The sequence below is a fragment of the Thalassophryne amazonica genome, chromosome 4, assembly GCF_902500255.1.
Source record: "Thalassophryne amazonica chromosome 4, fThaAma1.1, whole genome shotgun sequence".
Lineage (NCBI taxonomy): Eukaryota > Metazoa > Chordata > Actinopteri > Batrachoidiformes > Batrachoididae > Thalassophryne > Thalassophryne amazonica.
The window spans coordinates 21,631,690-21,655,762 of record NC_047106.1 but is presented as its reverse complement, the minus strand read 5'-3'; the positions used below and the strand labels follow the sequence as shown (position 1 = coordinate 21,655,762).

At 41.2% G+C, this 24,073-nt stretch overlaps 1 protein-coding gene across 1 annotated transcript in view; it reads right to left on the bottom strand.

The window, feature by feature from the left end:
- sipa1l3 (signal-induced proliferation-associated 1 like 3) overlaps nt 1-24,073 on the bottom strand; it is a 209,983-nt gene that overhangs the window by 43,542 nt on the left and 142,368 nt on the right. The window contains exons 4-11 of the mRNA XM_034169215.1: nt 22,279-22,409; nt 14,762-14,950; nt 12,485-12,659; nt 11,528-11,631; nt 4,494-4,651; nt 3,807-4,389; nt 2,260-2,358; nt 2,007-2,182 (exon numbers count right to left, since the gene is read on the bottom strand). Coding sequence (XP_034025106.1) covers nt 2,007-2,182; nt 2,260-2,358; nt 3,807-4,389; nt 4,494-4,651; nt 11,528-11,631; nt 12,485-12,659; nt 14,762-14,950; nt 22,279-22,409 — 1,615 coding nt within the window. The remainder of the gene's footprint in view (nt 1-2,006; nt 2,183-2,259; nt 2,359-3,806; nt 4,390-4,493; nt 4,652-11,527; nt 11,632-12,484; nt 12,660-14,761; nt 14,951-22,278; nt 22,410-24,073) is intronic.

Here is a 24,073-nt window from a genome sequence, read left to right as displayed (position 1 = left end):
ATCTTCATACTACTTGGCACTCCATTTCTTTGCAGAACAGACAGGACAGCAATCAGGAGGACAGCCATATGAAGGTAAAGTTTAAGGCTAACTATAACGTTTTAAAAATGTACAGGAGTTTTAAAACATTAATTACATTTACATGCACATTTAGCTCTGAGTAGACATATTTCTCTGTTCTGTGGTGATAAGAAGCAGTTTACTCTCGGGTTCTTTGTGCCTTGTACAAAAGACATTAATTAGCCTGTTAGCTTCTGCTTGCTAATGTGGCTGTTTGCATTATAAATAGATAGTACAGCGATTAAATTGATTTAGCTTCATGCTGCATGGAGCAATAGCACCACACTTCAACAATAAATGTGACTAATAGACCTGTTGTGTTGTGAAGAAGGAAAAACAATGTTTTTCCTTCTTCACAACACATTTTGTGGACAGATCTGACTTGTACTCTGGTACGATACACAGTCCCGAAAATAAGGTAAACTTACAAATTATTCAATATATCATCAAAATCACTTTATTCCACATTTCATTGAACATTTCACGCTTGCATGATGCAGAGCTTGCTAAAAAAATCTGCACTCAGTGCAAATGAGACTCTTCAAATGACTCAGCTGAAACCAACAACAGTGTCAAAAATTTCAGAAAATCTTCAGCTGAACTGCAAGTTCAGAGAAACAAATGTGGAACCAGCGGTTTTTTTTTTCCCCTCCAATATTGGCAACATTTGCCAGCACTTGGAAAAGTTTTGTATACAGATTCCATCTTTGGAAAAATCTTGGCAAAATAAATTACCAAAGAAATTCCCACAGCATGTAAAAATGTGAAAGAAGCAAAAAAAAAAAAAAAAAAAAAAAAAAAAAAACCCTCAAACTCTATAATGTTCAGCAGGTTAAAAATATTAAAGTCAATACCTGCTTTAATTAGAGGTTCAAGCACCAGTGGTGCACAGGACCCTGACTATTCTTCCAACATATCCTTTTTCTTCCCGATAACCTGGAGATCAGAACCGCAAAAGCTACAGCAACCAAACTTGCCACACTGGTCTGAAATGATCCTGTTTTCTACATACGTTGGGTCCTACTCAATCTAACCAATTAGGCCACTCCAAACATTTTCAGCCATTCTGAATTTTTTGAAAAACTTAAGTTTTTTTTCCCTGCCTTTCTGACTGGTTTTGCTCAATCTTCACAAAATGTGATGCAATGTTTGAACTGAACTGCACAAAATGTATCAGAATAAGGATTTAATTTATTGCCAAGTAAGTTCACACATACAAGGAATTTGATCTGGTGTTATTGGTGCATAAACAATAAGAAAATGATAATAAGAAAAAAAAAACACTTCTGCAAGAAGTAAAAGTCAAATAGGCAAAACTATATTCACTAAATAAATATGACATAGTGGAATGGGACTGTGGAAAAACAGGTGATTGAAGTACAGCTGTACAGTACCTTTCAGTGCAGGGATGAACAATCTGTACTGGGGGGGTGGTGGGGGGCAGGGTAAATGGGGGTTATTTATGAGTCTAGCTGTGGATGGAAAGAAGCACAGTAAGGTTTTGAGGTTTTGGTCCTGATGGACCTCAGCCGCCTGCCAGAGGGGAGAGTGACAAAAAGTTGAATGGATGCTTGATTTTTTTTTTTCTTGTTTTGCTTCAATTGTCTCCCTAAGTCGAGTGGGTGTGGCTTATTTCACTAAATCTGCTGTAGCGCATGAAAGAATTACTCTACTGAAATCAAACATGGTGGACATGGTCACTATAAATGTATGCACAAAGTACTACAGGGGAGAAAGTAAGATGGATTATCGACTGTGGTAAACCCTAACAGGAGCACTCAGACTGACATGTCTTTATATGTGTTTGCCACGCTTGCACTGTTTAATGGTTAAATTGCATGAAAGGTGCTTGGACACCATCAATCGCTATTTGTTTTTCATTTGTGTTCCTACAAGGAAGAATGAACTGCATGCAGCATCAGAAGTGCACATTGACTGTAACAAACCTGCGAGGTCCTCCCTCTTCATATGGAGGAATGATGACCACTTTGACCGTGACTGATGTTCTCAGCAGGTCGATCATCTGCTCGTGTGTCAGCGTCACTGCGGCCACTTTGCAGATCTCCACTAAGCGGCTGCCCTGCCTCAGGCCTGCCTGCCAAGCAAAGCCGTATTCCTCCACCTGCAGGAGCAGAAAAAGTTTCTGTCAAAATAAAATCCTTCCAAAACGAGCAGCTCAGTGCAATGATGTGATGGTACCTCAGCCACAGTGCCGTCCAGGCGAACGTGAAACCCGAGCTGTCCGAGCCCATTTCTTCTCAGGGTCATATCCACTGTCTCACATCCCATGGTCAAAGACTACGGAATCAAAAGTGGTGAGAAAATATTAATCTACATCAGCCTGGTTTGTCTTTGACAAAAATAAAAAGTATAAAGGTTTCTAAATTGAGAAAAAAATCCTCACTTTGCACAGCACCTGGTGACAACAGCAGAAATTAATTCAACCAGACATAGACACACACATAGACTTTTAGATGCGGACAGTGTGAAGATACAGTACGCACTAACTGGGGTTTTTGCGCATTGTTTTAGTGAAGTTCTGCTTTCCTGGGAAAGCTCTATATCAACAGTTATTATAATTTTTGTTTTATAATCGATTTACTTATTTATTTGTACACAAGTTGCACCGGAGTATAAGTCGCAGGACCATTCAAACTAGTAAAAAAAAAACAACAAAAAAACATTTTTTGCTGTTTTAAAACATGTAAATTGCACTAAAATGATATTAAAAACTACTATAAATGCCAGGTGTTCATATCTATAATTCAAACTGCAAACCCTTACTAAGACCATCTACTGTACATGTGTATTTATGTGACCAAAATATTTTTTCATAACTAGACCTACTTGATTTTCAGCATTCTCCACTTTCAGCATGGCACACTTGTCAACAAACATACATGTAAAGGCGGGAGAAAGGAAAGGGCGGGAGAAACGCATATATAACCTTTGCGCTGATTGGTCATAAGCTTTGTAATAACCAATGAAAACGTGCGTAAGTAATAGCTTCGACTGCACTTCGATACCGTCTCGGTTTTTATGATTTGTTGGAGGGAAACTACCGAATATTGTAAGTTGAAAGACTACACAGTTGCCTCCCTTACACTACATGCTCATTGTGCACCTACTTCATACTGGTCACTGATCAGCACAGCGTTACTTCTGCGTTCGGCTGACTGACGGACTAATCGAACGTGCTGCGTTGGCGAAAACAAACAAAGACCACTCAGTGTTCTGAATAGATGACAATTTTATTAAACAAAGGTACTCCTGGCATTAATTTTTTTTTTTTGCATTCTTACCCCCCTAACATTTTCTCAACGGATTTGGACGTTTCACAAAATCGACCCCCGGGACTGTTAGATTCCTGGAAAAATCTCATCCCTGCATATATATATATATATATATATATATATATATATATTATAGACTATAATATATTATAGTCCAGAAAATAAGAGTAGCTCTGCAATAACCTGGGAGAAGACTTACATCCACCAAATTCTTTTGTCTCTTCTGATTTGACTAGAAGCTCAGAAATAGCAGTCACGCAAGATTTATGATGCAACTGTGACCTGCAACCCATGTTTAGCCCTCTACATTCCCACTGGTCCACTTGTCGTCATCGCCAACAATGAAACGCTAAAACACGACACAACCGAAGCCCCGTGGCTTCAATGGATGAAAGACTTATCCTCCCTAATAATAACTTCCAGATTTAGATTTAGTTCGATAGCAGCTCTTACCTTTAACCTCTGCACCATCTCCCTGATGTCCTGGGCACAGCCCTCTAGGACACTCACTGCAATATGATCTCCTCTTCCGTAGAAGATCTTCAGCGCCAGTCGCTCCGGCGTCCAGCCGATCACGTCCGCACAGAAGCAGTTAAACACTACCTCTTTGGTGGAACAGTCAGTCAGGAGGATGTACTCTGCTGACACACCCAGGGCACAAGCAAGCTCTGCTCCTCCTCCACTGAAGTCCTGGGCCAGGACTCTCCAGGCCACGGCCCCAGCGGCTCCTAACTCTGCTCCCTCTCTAGCCTTCAAGCGCTCCCGTTTTTTAGAAGCGAGGGATATGAGGTTGTTTAGTTTGCCGGAGGAGTCGACCGGCGTGCTGCTGATGTAGTTTTCGGCCAGGTCGCGCAGGTACTCCTGCCGTGTCCGTGTTGCCATGGTGTGGAACTTCTCGGATTTGTGCGCGGCATTTTCTGCATTGATGACTTTGGCGAGAAGAAAATTGCGAAAAGTCTCCGGGTCGCGGAAGGTGATGCTGCTAGGGATGGGCGGGCCGAAGGGGGGCACGTCCTTCATGCGTGTGACAGCAACGCTATGGGGAGACATCGCAGAGACAAAGACAATGCGAGATTAAATTCAGTCATCTTGAATTTCCATTATTTCGTCCTAATGTTTTTTTTTTTTTTTTTTTTTTACCTGTAACAAGTGTTTTCTGAGCAGGGGTTGTGCACGCGGACAATCACAAACACATGCTGGAAGTGGGAGCGAATATTCTTCGGGGTGAAAGGCAGGGCACCGGGCTCCTGGAATATTATAGTGACAATGTCGTTCCCTATGTGCCGCTTCCGTAAGAGCTGCAAAGAGACAAAAACATGTTGTTAGACAATGAGCAAAAAAATAAAAAAAAAACTAACGGGGGACAAGACAAACCCCAGCTCCTCATGCAATTTGTTTTTAAATTCTGTGTGGGTTATTTGTGTCTGTGTGTCAGCTTGTCCATCTCTCGTTGTATGTGTAGGAGACATGGCGCCGTCTTTCGTGGCGTGACCGCAAGTTCTCTTGTTCATCCACAAGTGTGAAAGTAGCAGTTATGTAATCCGGCCCACTGTTTGGCCACGGACGCACACGTTTCCGTGCAGGAGCATCCTCTGCTCACAGTAACGCTGCTGCTTTGGAAAACATCATTATTGCACAAGACGCACTGATGATAAACATCAAGTTCAATTCTTCAGCCGAGTCATATTAATCCTCTATACCACAATCAGTTTCTGGCCACCCCCCCAACATATTTTTACTCACTGTGGCCTCAATTTTCACTGCACCTGCGAATTCTGCACATCCGTGGAAACAGCATCATGATAACTAGAGGTTGAGAGAACTAAAAATGTCTTTTTTGCAGAACAACAGTTAAAATGTCAAATTATAAAATAAGAAAAAAAAATTGAATTTATTTTTATTATTCTTTTGATCATTGTTTTGACCATTTCATATTGCAGCATCCATTCTAAACAAACAAACAAAAATTGCACAAAGAAAAACCTTTTAATTACAGCAACCCTGAATTGGAATAAGTGGGTACAGAAAATTAATGAATGATTGACAGCTTAAATGCAGGTCTTGCTTTAAAGCTATATTTCAATAATTCTCAGGATGTGTTTACTGCAGGTTATGTTTATTAGATGCTGCCACCTAGAGGTTCATCTGATGATGTGATATTCTGGCTGCTGCAGCCTAGACACCTCTGGATGGAGTCATTGTGCCATTTATAACATTACACGGTTACACTCTTCACACCCTTTAAGTCTCACGTGCACTATTTGCTTTAAGTCTCACGTGCACTATTTGCTGCCTGTGTTGAGCCTTGCATGCATTTTACAAGATGTTTACAGGATGATGTAACTGTCAGAACAGATTGTTAGCATAAAGCACACGCTGCTGTAGGTATCACTATAGTTTCCCATGCATAAGTATTGTGTTGAGCAAACTACTCAAGAAGGAACGAACAAGTTCTCTACAGCTTGCTGGGGTTGTGCAGTGAAGGGCTGACACATCGCACCAATCCAGCACGCCCACTGGGCCTGTCTGAGCATAACATGTTCACCCATGTCAGCCTCTCACGCAACCTATTCAAAATACCCACATGCAAAATGCACTCGTATGCACAGGTCACTTACAAATGGTTCTTGCTGCACACACACACACACACACACACACGCGCGCGCACACGCACGCACTGCTCCTGAGAGAACGAATAGGACGGCAGCTTTATTATGAAGGAAAAAAAAAAGGAGGGAGAAAAATAAAGCGAGTGCTCCCCAATCAACCCCACTCTGCTCTGATCCAGAGGGCAAAACAAAAAACCGAGTGGGTAAAAGCAGATACAGAAACCAAGTCACAGAGAACAAAGACTATAAAAACACAAGTGTTGTAATAAAAAAAGCAGAGAGGGCTAAGTGAAGAGGGCGACTTGAGTCACGAGGTCCCATTTGAAGAATGCTTGCTGCCGTTTACAATGCAGAGTAAATGAAAGAGTTTAACGTTCTGTGTAAGGCCCGGCCGCTGCCAGTGTTTGGCACAGATTCAAATGTACCAGCAGTTACGAAAAAATTTAATTCAAGCCCATATATTCTTCAGATGCAGACAGAAAAGCTGTTAGGACAACAAATCTATTATACGTATTTTCCAAATCCCAAAAGCAAAAATTTGTAGTTTATAGTGGTCAAATTCTTTATTTTACCATGCGAGTAACATGGAACTCAACTGCAGTATTTTCCGGGGTAGAACTCGCACCTATTTGTATTATCGGCTCTTAAATTTGGGATTTTTGTTCATTGTTGTAATTTACTTTTTATTATTGTTGTTTATTTCTTTTATTATTGGAGTTTATTTTGTTTAGTGCTTTGATACCTAGATAAAGCCATATATAAATAGTTATTATAATTTAATTATTAATAACAAATGTGCTATTTTTGCATTTAAAAGTTTCACTAGAGTGTAAGTTGCAGTGTCTCTCAAATTAGTAATATATATATAACGCAATGCTGAAGTATCCTCGGACGTATGAACATGTAATTAATGAAAGAGTGTGGATAGAATGTGACCTTTTGACCTTGTAGAATAGGTCAAGGTTAGCCATCTTTGAACTTGGCCCACGTCTGTGCTGAGCACAGACAGAAGGACAGACGGATGCAAAGTCTTTGCAATACCTGATGGCCATATTTTGACCTTGGGTAAAAATGAATACGGTATACAGATGACATTAGTGGAGTATCATGACTGCATGTTGTGATAATGTGATTTTACATTCTACTTCTGGAATTGCGCTCTCTGGCATACAAAGGTTAAATACATGCTGTTGCGTACGTACAACACTGCTGATGGGGTGTGGTCTCATAGAAGCTATCACATTTCATATTAATGATCAATATGCGCCAAAGAAGACTGATCACTAATAGCAAGCTGAAGCTCAAAGCGTCAAAGGCTTGACACTTCATCGACTCTCCCAGCCAAATGCTTCACCAAAAGCTTCATTACTTGAAGCATCGCTTAACAACTCATGAGAGGCTACTGACAGCTACTGGTGAAATGATTTATAACACGCTTACTACACTATTACAAACTGGAGGCTAAATGCCACAATTTTCGTTAACATGTAACAGCATTGTCATTAAACATTACTGACTAGATTAGATGGACAGGCAGACAGACCATGAAATTTTTTTGAGAATTTAATCATTTCAATTTACTGAATTGAATTAAATTTAAATAAATGAATGTGATCATTGAGTAGCTGGTGCTCATTTGTATCTGCTTTATCTCATCATTTTACTGACCAGTACAGTGCGCAAAAAAAAAAAAAAAAAAAAAAAAGTAAAAATATTGTCCAACTTGTCCACAGGCCAGTGGTAACACTACAGCGGGTTATCTTTTGAACCAACATTAATACGATATACTTGCTAACAGAATGCCGTTTGGTCCTAGTGCTGTTGCGTGGTCATATGCCACACCCCAGTTTGTGAGCGGATGAAGGCCCGTTTCTCCGCCTTTCACTTGTGGGTTTTTTTTTTCTTCTTCCTAAGATCAAACAAACTCTGTTGTGTTTATCTGTTTGCTTTAATTCATTTATGCCGGTTTAAATGTGGCCATTCAAACGCTGGCACAGACCAAGCAGCATTCCAAAACCACAAGGAGTGTCTTAGCCTGCTGTGGCTTTACATCTGTCCCCAATGTGTTGTGTTCCAGTTTTCAGGGGTGTAATCAACCTGAAGGGCATCCATGCTGTCCTTCTGTCTCACACTCAGCGTCATTTAGTGGTGACATCGGCCTAAAAGAAAACCTCTACCTCCAACTCAGCAGGATATATATCAAAATGAACAGTTTGATTTTGGACAAGACAGTTTCAGCTCCTCTCAAATTTGGCCACAAGTCAAATCTAACCGATGATCCCTGGATTAGTATAATCATCTACCGTAAACTGCAGAGTTCACTGCTGTGGGCTAAGTAACTGTTTTTAGTAAAGCCTACAATTCCAAAAGCTTTTCAGCGGCCCATCGAGCTGCATGTTTCAAGAGAATAAAACTCCCTCGCACAACACCTCGCTGCCCACACTGGAGCAAGCCTGGCACAGAAACTGTGATCTGCCTGGTGATTTGACCAAAATGTTCCCAGATACCAGCGATACAGTTCGCTTCAGTGTTGATGCTGCATGGGTTTTTGTTTTTCATATGCAAGTAGTCAAAGCCTTTTGCCCCAAATGTTTTGCATAGTACATTTTTAAATAAACTTCTCATCATGGTATGAGAAGTATGTCTAAACTATCAGCACATTTTTTTTCCCCTGCAGTTTCACAAGACGATGGTATAAACTAACGCTTGGTTCGTGTGGCTCTTTAATGATATCCAGAGCACACGCTGAAGAAAAACACCACCTCCTGGGAACACCCGGAGCAGTCCTTCACAACATTCAGGGTCTTGTCACAGAACATCTTCCACATAGCGTTAAGTTCATTCGTCATTTAAATAGCTCCAAATCCTCCACCCAGGCTGTGTCCAAACCCATCAGAAACAGTCTGGTCTAAGAGACTAGACAGATGAAATCTGAATCCTTGAGTCAGAGGAGCATCAACAAGCCTGTAGTCAGACTTCAGAACCTGGGTTAGGGTTGACTGAGCTCCTTTGCTACACCAGTATTGGTGTACCACATGGAGTGGACTAACTCCAAGCAACTGAAAGACATTCAAACATTTCATTTACCGTCATTTTTTTTTGCAAAGTCAATGAAAACAGAGGCAGTTTCACCATGGTCACCAGATCCACGAGGGATGATGTGTGTTGACAGCTTTCTAACTACGCATAGACCAAATGCTGGCTTCATAGTACGCTGCTGTTTAAAAATACCTTGGCTTCTAATCTGCAAAAAGTTCTCCTTTAATGGAATGAGGTCTATAATAAGCTAATAACATATAAAGCGTGTATTTGAAGAATGACTGAATGGAAAAGCAACCCAAGGACCACAGCTCTGCCCAAGGGAATGATGTTTTGAAATAAGCTCCAACAACAAGTCTGCAGAGAGCTGCTACATTTATGAAATAAAGACTCAAGCCTCATTAAAGCACACAACATGGCTAATTAGCATGCTAACAGGCCAGTTCAGGCTTTGGAGCATGGCTCCCAAAGAGACTCAGTACCAAAGACAACACAGTCTTTCAGGGTTGCCAACTGTGGGACCTCGTCTGGAGTGAGACTGCATGCGTTGAAAATTTTTGTTAACCCTAACCCTAATTAAAAACAAAACAAAAAAACAGTTCTTGTTTACCAATAAAAACAATAATAGAAGTTGAAACTCTGATTCTTCTCCTCTCCTCATCCATCCTCCTTTCTTTTTCCCCGAAATATTTCAGCAAGCTCATCTACAGGCATGTGAGAGGAAAATAAAGAAAAATGCTTAAAATGGCTGCGGGTCAAGATGGTCCTGGTTTTGCCCCCCAGAAGCTGAAGGATTTTAGCCATGCTAATGCTCCCCAGAACCATTTTCTGCAGTGAATTTGCAAGAAGAGATACGGAGGCAGCTGTTTACAAGTTAGACAAAATGTGTCAATGACACCAACGTCTGTGCCGTGTGAGTCTTCTGTCCAATACTGGAGAGGAGGAACAGACTCAAGCCTAATACCACTGAAATTATCTTGTTTTTAAATAAAAACCGTTGAAGCCCCCAAATCCCCTTCATTTTGTACAATGCCATAACAGTCACAACAGTCCCTAGTTGCAGAAGCATTTCACACTTTATATCACTATTACATACAGTATTTGATGATGGCACAGTCACATTATAACACAATTACATTATTAATGTCTTTACACGAAAATATTGTAAAAATTTCAAGATGCACGTAGAACCTTTATTATTAAACATACATAACAGTGCCTGTTTATTTGTTCCATGCAAGTGCTATGTTAAAGATTGGCCAGCAGATGTCACCATATTTAATTGTATCAAACGCTCAAACGCTGAACCATTTCAACACAATTGCTTCATCTTGATTCAGTGGTTCAAAATGCTTCAGTTTCTCCGTCACTAATAATTATCAATAAAATTCTTCAGCGACTACACGTTTTCAGCACACGTACACAGACAGACTTACAATCATGAATACTTGCTAACCAGGACATTAAGTAATGTACGACATGTCCTTTGAATTACCTAGTTTGCACCTAGTTGAAGTCTGTAGCCTAGTGTGTCAACACACTGATTAGGCTACGTTTGTAGTGACAACCCAGTTTTATTAGACAATACGTTATTTGGTTTGTTAGGCTATTTTTTGGCTTACCTTTGTCATCCAAAAAGTGGCCGACTCAGAAACAAGCTTCGAAGCTTTGTTCGAACTCTGTCTGAGCTCTGACTTTCTCAGCTGCAAGGTTTTCAGTGAATCAACAATCAGAGAATACTGCAGTCAGAACGCTGTCAGCAGATGTTAACAGCTGTTTCGGGTGTGGGTCTTTAACTCCTCTTCTTTCATTAAGAAACAATGTGCTGTGGTCTGGTCTACTGTAATCTAGTCATCAACAGAAAATTAACGCAAGATATTTATATTTTGGCATGACATTTCTTGCTTGTGCCAGACAGCGTGAAATTGATGCTGAAAGCATGCGTGTCACGCCAGACGCGTGAGAGTTGGCAACCCTGGTCTTTGCCTTAAGTGACTCGTTGGCACCCAGGTCGCACAACCATACAGTAAGACAGGAAGCAGCAGAACCATAAAAACTTGGACGTTAGCTCTCTTGCAAAGATACTGGCATTGCCATACACCTCGGTCCAGGAACCTGATAACTCTATAATCTCTTCTCAGGCATTTCCTCACCTCAAAGCTCGAGGACCAAACACATGAATGTCACTGCTGAGATAAGTGAATCTCTCTCTACAAGGTCAAGAGGACATCACTGAAAGCCTGGATCGTAGTCTTTCTCCAGGACTTACAGGGATGGAATAATATATCATGTATTGTGATAACGTATCGTATATTTTCCATATACTCAGCACCATAGGACAGGTCCACTGAGTTTAAAAGTTTAAGTAACCGCAGCTAGCATTTAAATGGCATTTCTAGAAGTAATGGATAAAGAGCTCTGTCTTGACATTTTCTATTTTGCCTTTCGCCCTGTGACGTACAGAGCACTTCACCTGTAAGAAGGCTGCAGTAGGGGTTTTGGTGCAGTTTCAGTTGGTACTCTTACCTGCTGTGGGTTGTTGGGCATGTACGGCAACATAGTGGATACATGGAACATGACCTCATAGCCTTGGTAGGTGGTGTACAAGGAGTGGGTGCCTGTGGAGTCCGCTGGAGAACAGAAGACAAGAGACAGGAGATGTTTTCTTTACAAGTCATCACCTACAGATAAAACGGTGCTCACTGAACGAAAAATAATATTCATGAGAGATAAGTTGTCACAATGTTTTTACCACAACTGTGACACTTTGTCTACAAAAACATTCACCCTTTGCAAAAAAGGCGAGTTGAGCACTCAGACGCTTGACTGCCAAGAATGTTTTAATAGCTAACAAGAGAACTTTGGCCTCAGGAGGACTCGGCATGCTCAGGTTCAGGTTAGGGTTGGGTTAGGCCAAGTTCCTGTATATCCCAGCAGTCATAGGGTGTGAGGCGGGGCACACCCTGGACAGGACGCCAGCCTATTGCAAGGCCACATACAGACAAACAAACTAATTCCCACTTGCACACACACACACACACACACACACACACACACACACACACACACACACACACACACACACACACACACACACACACACACACACACACACACACACACACACACACACTTACAGTCAATTTAAAGTGTCCAGTTCACCTAACCAGTATGCTTTTGGAAGTGATCGGAAGTCAGAGCACCCGGAGGGAACCCACGCAAACACGGGGAGAACATACAAACTCTACACAGAAAGGCCCAGCTGATCCTGCGATCCCACTGCCTTCTTGCTGTGAGGCAACAGTGCTAACCACTGAGCCACCCATCGTCTGTCGAGTCAAGTGAATAAACCACAACTGTATTTGTGCATTTTATCTTTTGACTTAATTTGGATCAGGTTGTTGAGATTATTTGGTTTTATAACACCATAAAGGCACGTAAAAGATGAAGAGGGTGAGTACTTTTATATTTGTGCACACTTACTCTTTGTGTCAAGCTGTGCAGCATATTTGGTGAATCCTTTGAGGAGCACCTGCTCCCCCAGCAGCTCCAGGAATGCAGAGAAGGCGGGCGATGCCTCCTCATTGTTGTACATCTCCTCCTCTGTGCTTTGGCCTGCCCGGCACAGCAGAACACCCACCTTGTGCTTCTGACTTAACTACAAATCCAGGGAGGGACAATGTTATTAGTCACACTTCAAACACAAACAGCTCAAACACTCTGTGCTTCTGAAGCAGCGTGACGTAACGGCATCTGGGATATTCCAGATCAACGTTTAACCTAACTAACTGTGAACATGTCGGTACACATTGAGCGTGACTTCACTGATGGAGAAACTACTCACCACACCATCTTCTTTCGCCCTCCAATAAATCAAATGCGAGATAAGCTGGTTAATCATTGGAGTTTTTATGGTTACAGGGTCGTGCACAAACACACCGCACCCTCCTTCACACGGCTTTTATTTCCCCCACTTTAACTTTACACTTTGCACTTACACAAACTCACTTATATAAAGGTTTTTCAAACATCATAAACAGACTCCAAGTTTCACCTACTACATATGTCGGGCAAATTTAACTTTTTTTTTTTTAACTCTGCCAGGGAGGTTATGTGATTGCTGGCATTTGTTAGTTTGTATGTTTCTCTCCTAGCTGGACTTCTCAAAAGGTTTACAACCAATCTCTTCAGGAAAACCAGTGGAATGATGCATCATGTCAAAATAATAATAAAAAAACTAAAAAGAAAAAAGCAGCATTAGATTCCAGCAGATGTGGTTTCTGATTTTTTTTTTTTTTTAATACATCAGTTGTGGCATTTCTCAACATTTCTATAAATTTTTCCAAAGCTTCTCAGGTGATCACAAGAAAATTTGATGGAATGCTCAACCGTATCAAACAGAAATACGGGTTCTGACTGGGATCTGAATGCTTTTTCCTGATCCTTTCCATAACATTTATATGTTTCAATGTTGTTTTATGGCAACTCAGCACTTTGATAAAGCAGTGCCATTTGAAATAATTATTTTTGTTCTTTATTATTTTATATTTCAACAGCCAAGGGACATTTGACGATTTGTTGCTTTTCAAGTATTTTAAGTTTTCAAATAATGTTCTGTTGTTAAATAAAGTGACAGAAGGAGAGAAAAACTGTTTCCCTGGCACATTTTAAAAAAATTCCCCGCTAATCCGATTAATCGTGTCGAAACCCCATCAGATTCATCGATGAGCCCAATAATCATTTGTTGCAGCCCTACTAGCCACATAAAATTTAGATTCAACATACAACTGAGCTACCTGCTAGGTACTAGATGACCTGACCACATAGGTCATGAGGTCAGCCAGTGTAGAACTTTTGTACTTTACATTAAGATGGGTGGGGGCCTTGCTACTGTAATTTACGGACTATAAGCTGCAACTTTTTTCACACGCTTTGAACACTATGGCTTAAACAATGATGCAGCTAATTTATGGATTTTTACAGGCTTTCTCATAAGTCGAAATACGTCAAATGATGCTGTCCACATCAGCTGACTCTTTCACATCCTTACCAAAACCAATCAGTTACAAAAACATCAATCTTGTCTACATTCAATACAAACTTTCCAGCTTTAAATTTTAGATGCAGAACTGTCAATATTCTGTTTACCCAAATCCCAAAGGCGGTTGTTTTGTGTACAGTATCAGAACACAAAAAGGCATGTTTCAGTGAAAATATCCTACGTTGTCTGCTACCATCCAATACTTGCACAATTGAATGCCGTGGTACAAATTACCAGTGGGAGATACTCAGCACACGTGTTCTAGTGCTGATTTTGTGCTACAGTCATCAACTCCACCCAGGTGAGTATGTTTGATTCTATTTGTTCAATCAAACACGGTGGAAATATCGATTGCTACATGTACAACATCCCCTTAGCATTTCATGATACCGTAGATCCACAAGCTAATCAAATGAATTCTGCATTTCGGACTAGCGGTGTAATGGTACGTGTAAATTTGGTTTTATAGAATTGGATACACAACCATATTCTGTTGTTGAGATCACAGGTGTTAAAACATGCTGAAGCTCAGTGAGCAATGTCACAAATTTAATAAAAACAAACAGGCACTTTAGTCTTGTATTTCTCGTTTCCATATAACAAAAAGGTACTGAACTGTGATTTCTGTGTACCGTTACACCCTGAATGTTGACTGAAGGTGGAGCTCAACTGCCTCATTTCCAGTCTCACTTCACAAGCCCAAGACGCACAAAACTCACCCCCTGTTCATCCAGTTTAAGGAGCTGCTCTGTGACCTTCGGCGTGGTGAGTGCAAGTCTCAAACAGGAGACATTAAGCTCGGGGACCACCTGCTCCAGAACCTCTTTCAGAGGCAAACCCCGCACAGTGCCGTGTCTCCCTGTAGACGCCACCGCATCCTCTAAAATAGAGCCCCGCAGGGTTGTCAGCTGCACGTGGGAAAGGACAAGACACACATTACCCAACTGAAATATTATCATCATCAACAAAACAAAGAGTCAGGAAACCGTTAAACAGGTAGTACTGCAGAGACATGAGCAAATACCAAACCCCTAAAACTACTCAGGTCCTGGAAGTCACGCATGACAATAAAATTGATTTTAATAAGCCAGCTGTATTGATTCTTGCTTTGTTTTTACAGAAAGGTCAGAGGTCAAGCTGGATGAGTGGTGGAGCTGCAGCAGGTAATGGACTTTTCTGCCCAGCGGTAATGTGAATTAATATTCTGCTCAGCATCGCACTGCTCTCTGGTGAGGGGGAAACTGGCCTGCTTCATAAGTCAGACAATTACAACCTCACATGCAGTCGGAGAGGAGCGTTCTTTCTCACCACATGCACGCACAAACTCATTAAAAATGCATGGCAGGCTCTGGAGGTGGTGGGGGGCAGAGAGGCTCAGACTCGGCTCTACTGCAGAGCCATCAAAGTGGACTGACAGAGCTGGAGTTATAGAGCTGTCATTCTGAGTCCTCAGCCTCTGTGCCACTACAACATGCTGAGCTGGAATACCACTGGAGTGCACGTGAAGGTGCGACAGAAAGTGGGCGAAGTGGTGGTGGTGGGAGATCTTTCCTCCTTGCTGCGTCAGCACGGCTGCACAGAATTACAACAACTGATATTTGAAAGTGGCCGCAGCTCAAGCGGGAGCCAATAAAGTCTGCAATCAATTCCCCCCCCCCCCCCCCTTCATCTGTGTGGGAACTGCGTGCACGGGTGTGCCGGTTGTGTCTATTAGCTGAGCTCTGTGTATTTAGGCAGCAGAGAGGCTCCATTATTTCAGCAGCGCTAAGGAGATGAGGCCAGGCAGCCATGTAATCCAGTTAAAACAACACTGCAGCACGGAGACAGAGTGAAAACAAGACCACATGAAACAGGATGAAACAGGACAATCTGACAGATCGGACTGCACGACATCTTCACCTTTCAAACACCGAGAAAAACTACAGGGTATCGCATTGGTGAAGACGCATCAAATAACCGTGTGAACCAAAGCGATGGAGAAACCATAACCCCATCGTGCAAAAAAAAAAAAAAAAAAAAAAAAAAAAGGAGTCCAAACCTAGAGATGTAATATGTAAGACATTATGGAACAGTAACAAATCAGAACCAGAAGAACCATCACAAATGAGACAACTAGACATAAACGGAACACAAATGAAGTAAGGAATAATAATAAATAAAGTGATTGCAGTTTAAAATGCAATAGTGCAAAGTGGGAGTGACGGCGAGTACTTGCGTTATTGGTGATACAGATCTCTATGTAGATACTCTGGTGAGTGTTCAGTGTGTGTTTTAGGCTGAGGTTTATTAGTCATGAACAGTCTATTTAACTGTTCATTAGACTGATGGTCTGGGAGAAGAAACCATTCCTGCGTCTGGTTGTTTTGGTGGCGTGCCCTGTAGTGCCGTCCAGAGTGCAGAATTTCAAAGAGGTTATGACCAGGGCGTGATGGGTTTGCAGAGATGCTTCCTGCCCTTTTCTTCACCCTGTATTTGTACAAGTCCTGGATGGAGGCAGCTTAGCACCAGTGATCCTCTCTCAGAGCTGACTGTCTGTTGCAGACTGTTCCTGTCTTCTTTGTTTGCTGAACCAAACCAGATGATGGATATGACCCGGGGGAGGGTGGCGGCTCCTCCTGAAGTCCATTGTCATCTCCACAGTCTTGAGTTCAGCTCCAAGTTGTTCTGACGTTCAATGACCAGCCGTTCCACCTCCTGTCTGGAAGAAGACTCGTACCCATTTTGGATGAGGCTGATGATTGTATTCACTTGATGAAGTAAGTGATCCACTGACAGATGGGGTCTGGCACAGTGAGCTGTGTATAGTATAGTATTTAGATTTATTTAAAATAAATAAATCATGCTTTGTTTTGAAACTAGAGATCTGTGATCAAGCTCACAGAATGACACCAGACACTCGGCATTACGAGCTGCTTGCATGTATTACACGCAGCGTCAGGCACAGTTCAGCTAATCAGTGAAGCTAATGTTTTATTTGCACATTAGCTTTTCAGCTAAATTTGAAAGCCATTAGCAGATCAATCAACTTCCATTAAATTTAGTTCTACTAACTTTAAGTTGGGAGTTTTTTTTTAAACAAAGTTTAGCAGGAAACTATAAAATCATATATGTTTGATCCTGCTTGACACATCATTCAAAGACAACAAGCATCACCTCGAGATGATATTAAAATGATTTTCCATGTCTGTTTATATTTCTGAATATTCATTATTCATTTAATGTTTTCTCCACAGTGACTAAACCATATGTGGAATGGAAACATAAAAAAAAAAAAAAAAAATCAGCTCTTTAGGTCTGTTTGTCAGCTACCCTTTTTTTTTTTGGTGAAAGATTCACCAAAAAAAAAAAAAAAAAAAAAAAAAACAGGGCAAAGTTAATTTCACATAAGAGAAGTTAGGCGTAATCAGTAGCTTAAGATAAATGTTGTGGCAGTTTATCAGTTTAGTGTTAGCAGTTAGTGTTAGGTTTGCACAAAGCAGACTAGTGGTTACCAAAGCTAACTTTTAGGTTTGTGTCGTTTCCTTCATGCACATCTTCAAGTAGTGCAGCAGATAACTGAAACAATCCTGGTGATACAAGCATCAAAGTCTGCACAAATACTCCTTAGACATTACTCTTTTGGAATAAACGGACTAGCCACTTGAATTTTCAATAGGTGGCCAGGTGGGGTCAATTAAGAATTACACAGGGGTCAGAATTAAAAATGCTCCAATCAAATTGAAAACTACATTACATCATTTGTCTGATTATAACGATTCCAAAAACGTATAGTTTGGACTATTTATGACTGAATGTTCAGGAGTTATGGGGTAAAAACTGCAAAAATGGTGACAAAGTTCGGTTTCAGTTTGTACACAGGTCAAAATTTAAAGTTCCTTCAATTTTGGAAAAAGTGATACAAAGTATTGGTTGAGCTAATAGGATTAATAAATGGAATAGTTTTGACTGTGCTGAATGGTTGGTCTCCAAAGTAAAGGTCAAACAAGGTCAACATCCATTGGATTCTATGACATGTGACATGTTACCCTGTAACATGATAACTATGCATGATACATGGTCCAAACTATTCCTTTTTAAAACCCTGTTAACTCAACTAATAGGCTGCATCATTTTTTACCAAAATTGGAGGAACTTTAACTTTTGACCCCTGCACAAACTGAAACTGACCTTTGTCACCATTTTTGCTGTTCTTACCCCATAACTCCTGAACATTCAGTCACAGATAGTCCAAACTATACCTTTTTGGAATCGTTATGATCAGACAAATAATGCAGTGTAGGCTTCAATTTGATTAGACCATTTTTAATTTTGACTCCTGTGTAACTCTTCAATTGACCCCTATGTGGCCGCCTATTGAAAATTCAAGTGGCTAGTCGGCTTGTTCAAAAGAGTAATGTCTAGGGAGTACTTGTGCAGAATTTGATGAAAAATCAAGAATTTGATGCAGGACTTTGATCTAAATATTCTGCTGCACTAAAGTGGTGTCAAACCGCTGTGTGAATTTTCACTGAAATCCACCCAACAGCTAACTGACAGATGGACGGACAGGATGATTGCTACACATCCACCTATGTTAGGGGCATGTAAACACATGGCCAGTAATAAAGATAGCTTAATATGTCATTGTGAATGTTTTCCTGGATGCAACATTTACTTTTTATTTAGTGGCCTCTGACTCCAACATGGCAGAGATGTGCTTTAAAAGATCATGAGTAAAGCTATCTTTGCATAAATGCAGCTGTGCTCCTAAAACATGATTAGAATACTGTGATATAAGACGTTTTAATTCTGAATTGATTCCTTCAGGTTTGCGTCTTTACTGCACACACACACACATTTACAAGCAGATGAGACCCGATAATGTCTTTCCTACTAATTCAAACTGCACACAGCTTTACAAGATGGTTTGGAATCAGTCTAACGTCTAAATGACAGAAATCAATGAAGAACAATCTCTCACATTCAAGCTTTTTTTGCTTTCCAGATCGCAAATATGTTGTTATCGCTGATGCTCTCACAAATATGTTCAATTTAAACAGAGATGAGAAGAAAGTGTATTCTGAACGTGATCGAACGATCTGTGAGAATTTCTTCGATACGAATGCAACAGAACTGTGGTGAAACTTAAATCTCCTCAGGCAGCACATCATTTTAACTGCTAAACTGGATAAGTAATGTGGATGGCAGCTGATAAGGATGCCATTATCTTATCTGCTCATCGCTCTGATTCTTTATCGATTCCTCATCAGTTTCCTCGTCAATTTCCTCAGATGGAAAAAATGGAGGCCAGAACAACTTCTCAGCATCAATGCAGCCCATTTTGCTTATTACTAGACAGAGTTTCATGTGACGACATCACATCTGATACCACAGTGCATGAGCTTTTGTAACACACAACTGTAAAAAAAACAAAAACAAAAGACGTACGTATTGACAAGAGGAAGTGATGATGCGAAGCATTTAATTGGACTGAAAATTCTGTTACTGGCCCTCAGCTGGTGGAGCAGGCAGCTCAGTGGGATAAGGTGGACTACCAATATGTAGCCCTGCTTCAATTCCTAGTCATGCTGCCCGTATGCATCCTCGAACAAATTAATCAGCATCATCCCAGTCAATGCTGCTGTAACTGGATGTCGAACCTCGGCTTGGGTAATAACCCGTGTCAGACTGTCGTCCTATCCAGGCAGTGTCTTAAGACTCTCAGTTGGTTCATGCTATGGAATATGGAGATGATCACCAGTATCAACGCGTCTCAGGGCCTGTTTAAGACTTACTTCTTTTATAACCCCATTTCCAATGAAGTTGGGACATTGTGTAAAATGTAAATAAAAACAGAATACAATGATTTTCAAATCCTCTTCAACCTATATTCAGTTGAATACACCACAAACAGGTGAGTGTCATGATTGGGTATAAAAGGAACATCCCCAAAAGGCTCAGCCATTCACAAGCAAAGATGGGGTGAGGATCACCACTTTGTGAACAACAGTGTGAAAAAATAGTCCAACGGTTTAAGAACAATGTTTCTCAATGTTCAATTGCAAGGAATTTAGGGATTCCATCATCTACAGTCCATAATATAATCAGAAGATTCAGAGAATCTGGAGAACTTTCTACACGTAAGCAACAAGGCCGAAAACCAACATTGAATGCCTGTGACCTTTGATCCCTTAGATGGCACTGCATTAAATCCAACATCACTGTGTAAAGGATCTTACCGCGTGGGCTCAGGAACACTTCAGAAAACCATTGTCAGTTAACACAGTTTGTCGATACATAAGTTAAAACTCTACCATGCAAAGCAAAAGCCATACATCAACAACATCCAGAAACGCCGCCGCCTTCTCTGGGCCCAAGCTCATTTGAAATGGTCAGACGCAAAGTGGAAAAGTGTGCTGTGGTCTGATGAGTCCACATTTCAAATTGTTTTTGGAAATTATGGACGCCGTGTCCTCCGGACAAAAGAGGAAAAACACCATCCAGATTGTTACCAGTGCAAAGTTCAAAAGCCAGCATCTGTGATGGTATGGGGGTGTGTTAGTGCCCATGGCATGGGCAACTTACACATCTGTGATGGCACCATCAATGCTGAAAGGTACATCCAGGTTTTGGAGCAACACATGCTGCCATCCAAGCAACGTCTTTTTCAGGGACGTCCCTGCTTATTTCAGCAAGACAATGCCAAGCCACATTCTGCACGTGTTACAACAGCATGGCTTTGTAGTAAAAGAGTGCAGGTACTAGACTGGCCTGCCTGCAGTCCAGACCTGTCATCCACTGAAAATGTGTGGCGCATTACGAAGCACAAAATACGACAACGGAGACCCCGGACTGTTGAACAACTGAAGTCATACATCAAGCAAGAATGGAAAAGAATTCCACCTACAAAGCTTCAACAATCAGTGTCCTCAGTTCCCAAACGCTTATTGAGTGTTGTCAGAAGGAAAGGTGATGTAACACAGTGGTAAACATACCACTGTCCCAGCTTTTTTGAAACATGTTGCAGGCATCCATTTCAAAATGAGCAAATATTTGCACAAAAACAATAAAGCTTATCAGTTTGAACATTAAATATCTTGTCTTTGTGGTGTATTCAACTGAATATAGGTCGAAGAGGATTTGCAAATCAATGACTACGTTTACATGCAGCCAATAACCCTTTCATAACCGGAATATTGGCAATAACCCGGTTGCGCATGGCCATGTAAACGCCCGCAAAAACCCGAATATGCTCATATTCCGGTTTTTAAAAACCCGAATAAGACCCCTGGGTTACTCCTTTTCTAACCCGAATATCAGGTCATATAAACGCGCATCAGGATATCCCCATAGAAAGGAACATTATTTTGTGTCCTGCGCATGTCCTATCCGCAAGGAATCTTGGTCTTTTGAGTACAGCAACTACTTGTATGCAGCACGTGCAGCCCACCGGACACCACAGAAGCAGCTGTAAACAGCGCATTGTGTTCTGTGTCCTTATCAGGCAGCCCGGTCGCAGCACCGGTCAGCATATCACCACGATTGCTCTGCCTCCGATGCGCTTACCGTCTGCAGCTCGGTAAACGCAGCAATGGACCACTCACACCGCCCCCCTCTCTTCTGTGCGTAGCTGCGCCAAATCTGGCAACAGGTCCAGAGACGCTCGCTGTTTTGATGTGGAGGCAGCCCGCAGGAGAGAAAAATGAGAAAATGTTAATGCCTGTTTGAGAAAAGTGTGCAGTGAGGGGTTTTACACGAAGCAGGATTACACGAAGCAGGGTTTGCACAAACGCCAGATCAAATCAAGCACTGGTGGATGACGTGCATCGCTGTTTAGATGGGGATATTCAAAATGATACCAGTGACCATGTATACAGGAGTAACTCTGTCTGCTTAAGCATGTAAACGGGTTATTCCTAATGATTCAGAAACCAGAATAGTGACCTTAACCTGAATATTAACGGCATGTAAACGTAGTCACTGTATTCTGTTTTTATTTACACAATGTCCAAACTTCATTCGAATTGGGGTTGTACTCAAGTGGAACCAGTTCTTGAGTCCCATCCCTAACAATTGAGTGGTGATTTTCCTTTTGACAATTGGCCAACATCTTTGGCCAGAACAGCTGGTGTTTGGTTTGAGGATACTGTAACTGGGCAGGTGGAATTCTTTGCAAGGAAAACAGATTGAGCAAAGAGGAAAAAAAATAATAATAATAATAAAAAAGTGTGTTACAGGGACTGCAAATTACACGTACCTCACTTGTTCTGACAATGAGGCGGTACTGGTACTGGTCTTTGAGGTCTTTGGTGTCATCCAGTTTTTCCCTGCGGATGCTGACAGCCACGGGGCCAAGCTTGTCATCTGTCCCAAAGTAGTTTGAGTGCTCTGGTGAAAAAACAAACAAAAGATATGGTTAAGGTTAGTTTTGAAAGGAAAATCGTTTCTTCTGCATTCAAACATCAGCTTTATACATATATAATTGGTTACAGAGAGAAATGAGGGATTCAGCCCCCCGCCCCCTTCCTCACCGGTGCCATTTTCAACTCTTCTTTCTAGCTATGGCCTGTGTACAGTCTCTAAAACAGAAGGTCATATCACATTCACCATCAATCAGAAAACAAAGTGTTTGTGTGCATCTAAAGTGAGGTGAAATATATGTTTGAAATTCTCAGTGTGGCAGCTCTGAGCTCTGCCTGATAGAGCACCGGTGTTACCAAACGGAGGGAAACTGATTAAGTATTAAGTCGCTTTCAAAATGTGAACCATGACTCTGTCATAAATCAGCAGCCAGAACTTTCTTTGGTCTGCTGACAAAGCAGAGGCAACGTGCAGGCACACTTATTTGGTGACTTGGGTTTAATCATATTAATTTAATGGATACGACAAATTATAAAAATGGCTTGATTGGGCTGAAACTGTACACGATGAGATCAGTGCATCCCTAGTTAACTCACTGAGTGCCAGCCATTTTCAACGTTCAGAACATCCCAGTGCCAGGATTTCTTCAGCATCTGAGTGTTTTTTCAAGACCCATAGAAAACTGAGTTCTACGTCCATGTCAACAACAAACATACCACAAGAAAAGAAAAGAGAAGAAAAGAAATTGGCTCAATGAGGCATCTTTGGCACGGGGCGTTACTATCGGAAAAGACGCGTTTTAGAGTCAATGGCATCGAGTGAGTTAAAATGCAGAAGTGAAAGATTCACCTGATGCAACCTTCTGAAATGCAATTAGTGTACGTGAAGTCATTGCAATTTTCTAAAAAAGAAAAAAGGTAAAACTTATAAATCTCAGACTTTAAAATTTGCCTACTTAATATGTTTGCCATGTCCTGCAAAAATGTCTTGCAAAAAAGCTTTTAAGCGATGATTCTATCATAGACAGAGGACAGATTCTAGCACACAGTCAGCCACAATCAGTAATTTTTTGGTGGATGGCTAAATTAGAAAAGCAACAGCAGAACACATTTGTGAAATGCAACCTTTATCGGCTGCGGGCCTGTCTCTCTGTGTATACATGCTTGCACACGTGCTCCAAACAGCGTCGGTCCCTAATGAGGGTGCAGCCAGATGATGCTCGCCAACGGGAGAATTGGTACACAGTGTCTGGCGAGGTGATGTTGACGAGACCCACATGTGAACAGCCGAGCACAGATCACACAAAAACCACTGATCGCTTAAGTTTGGTGCAATTTATTACACTTAAAACCAGACGTAAAATAAAGCTGATTAGGTTAAGTGCTAACGGTGTTCATGCACAAAGGCAAGCTCAGAACTGACCGACAGTCCGTTGACAGGTACAAGTGTAGTAAAAGCTGTTAGGAGTACTGCCAGATTGGCCCACTTTGTGCTGAACAGGCTGAGATGTGTGGAATGACACTGGATGAACACCGGCCACAGTTTTACACTGCACATTTACAGTGCATCCAGAAAGTATGCACAGCGCTTCTTTTTCTACATTTTGTTAAGTTACAGATTTATTCCAAAATGGAGTAAATTCATTTTTTTTCCCCTCAAAATTCTACTCATAATATCCCATAATGTTTTTT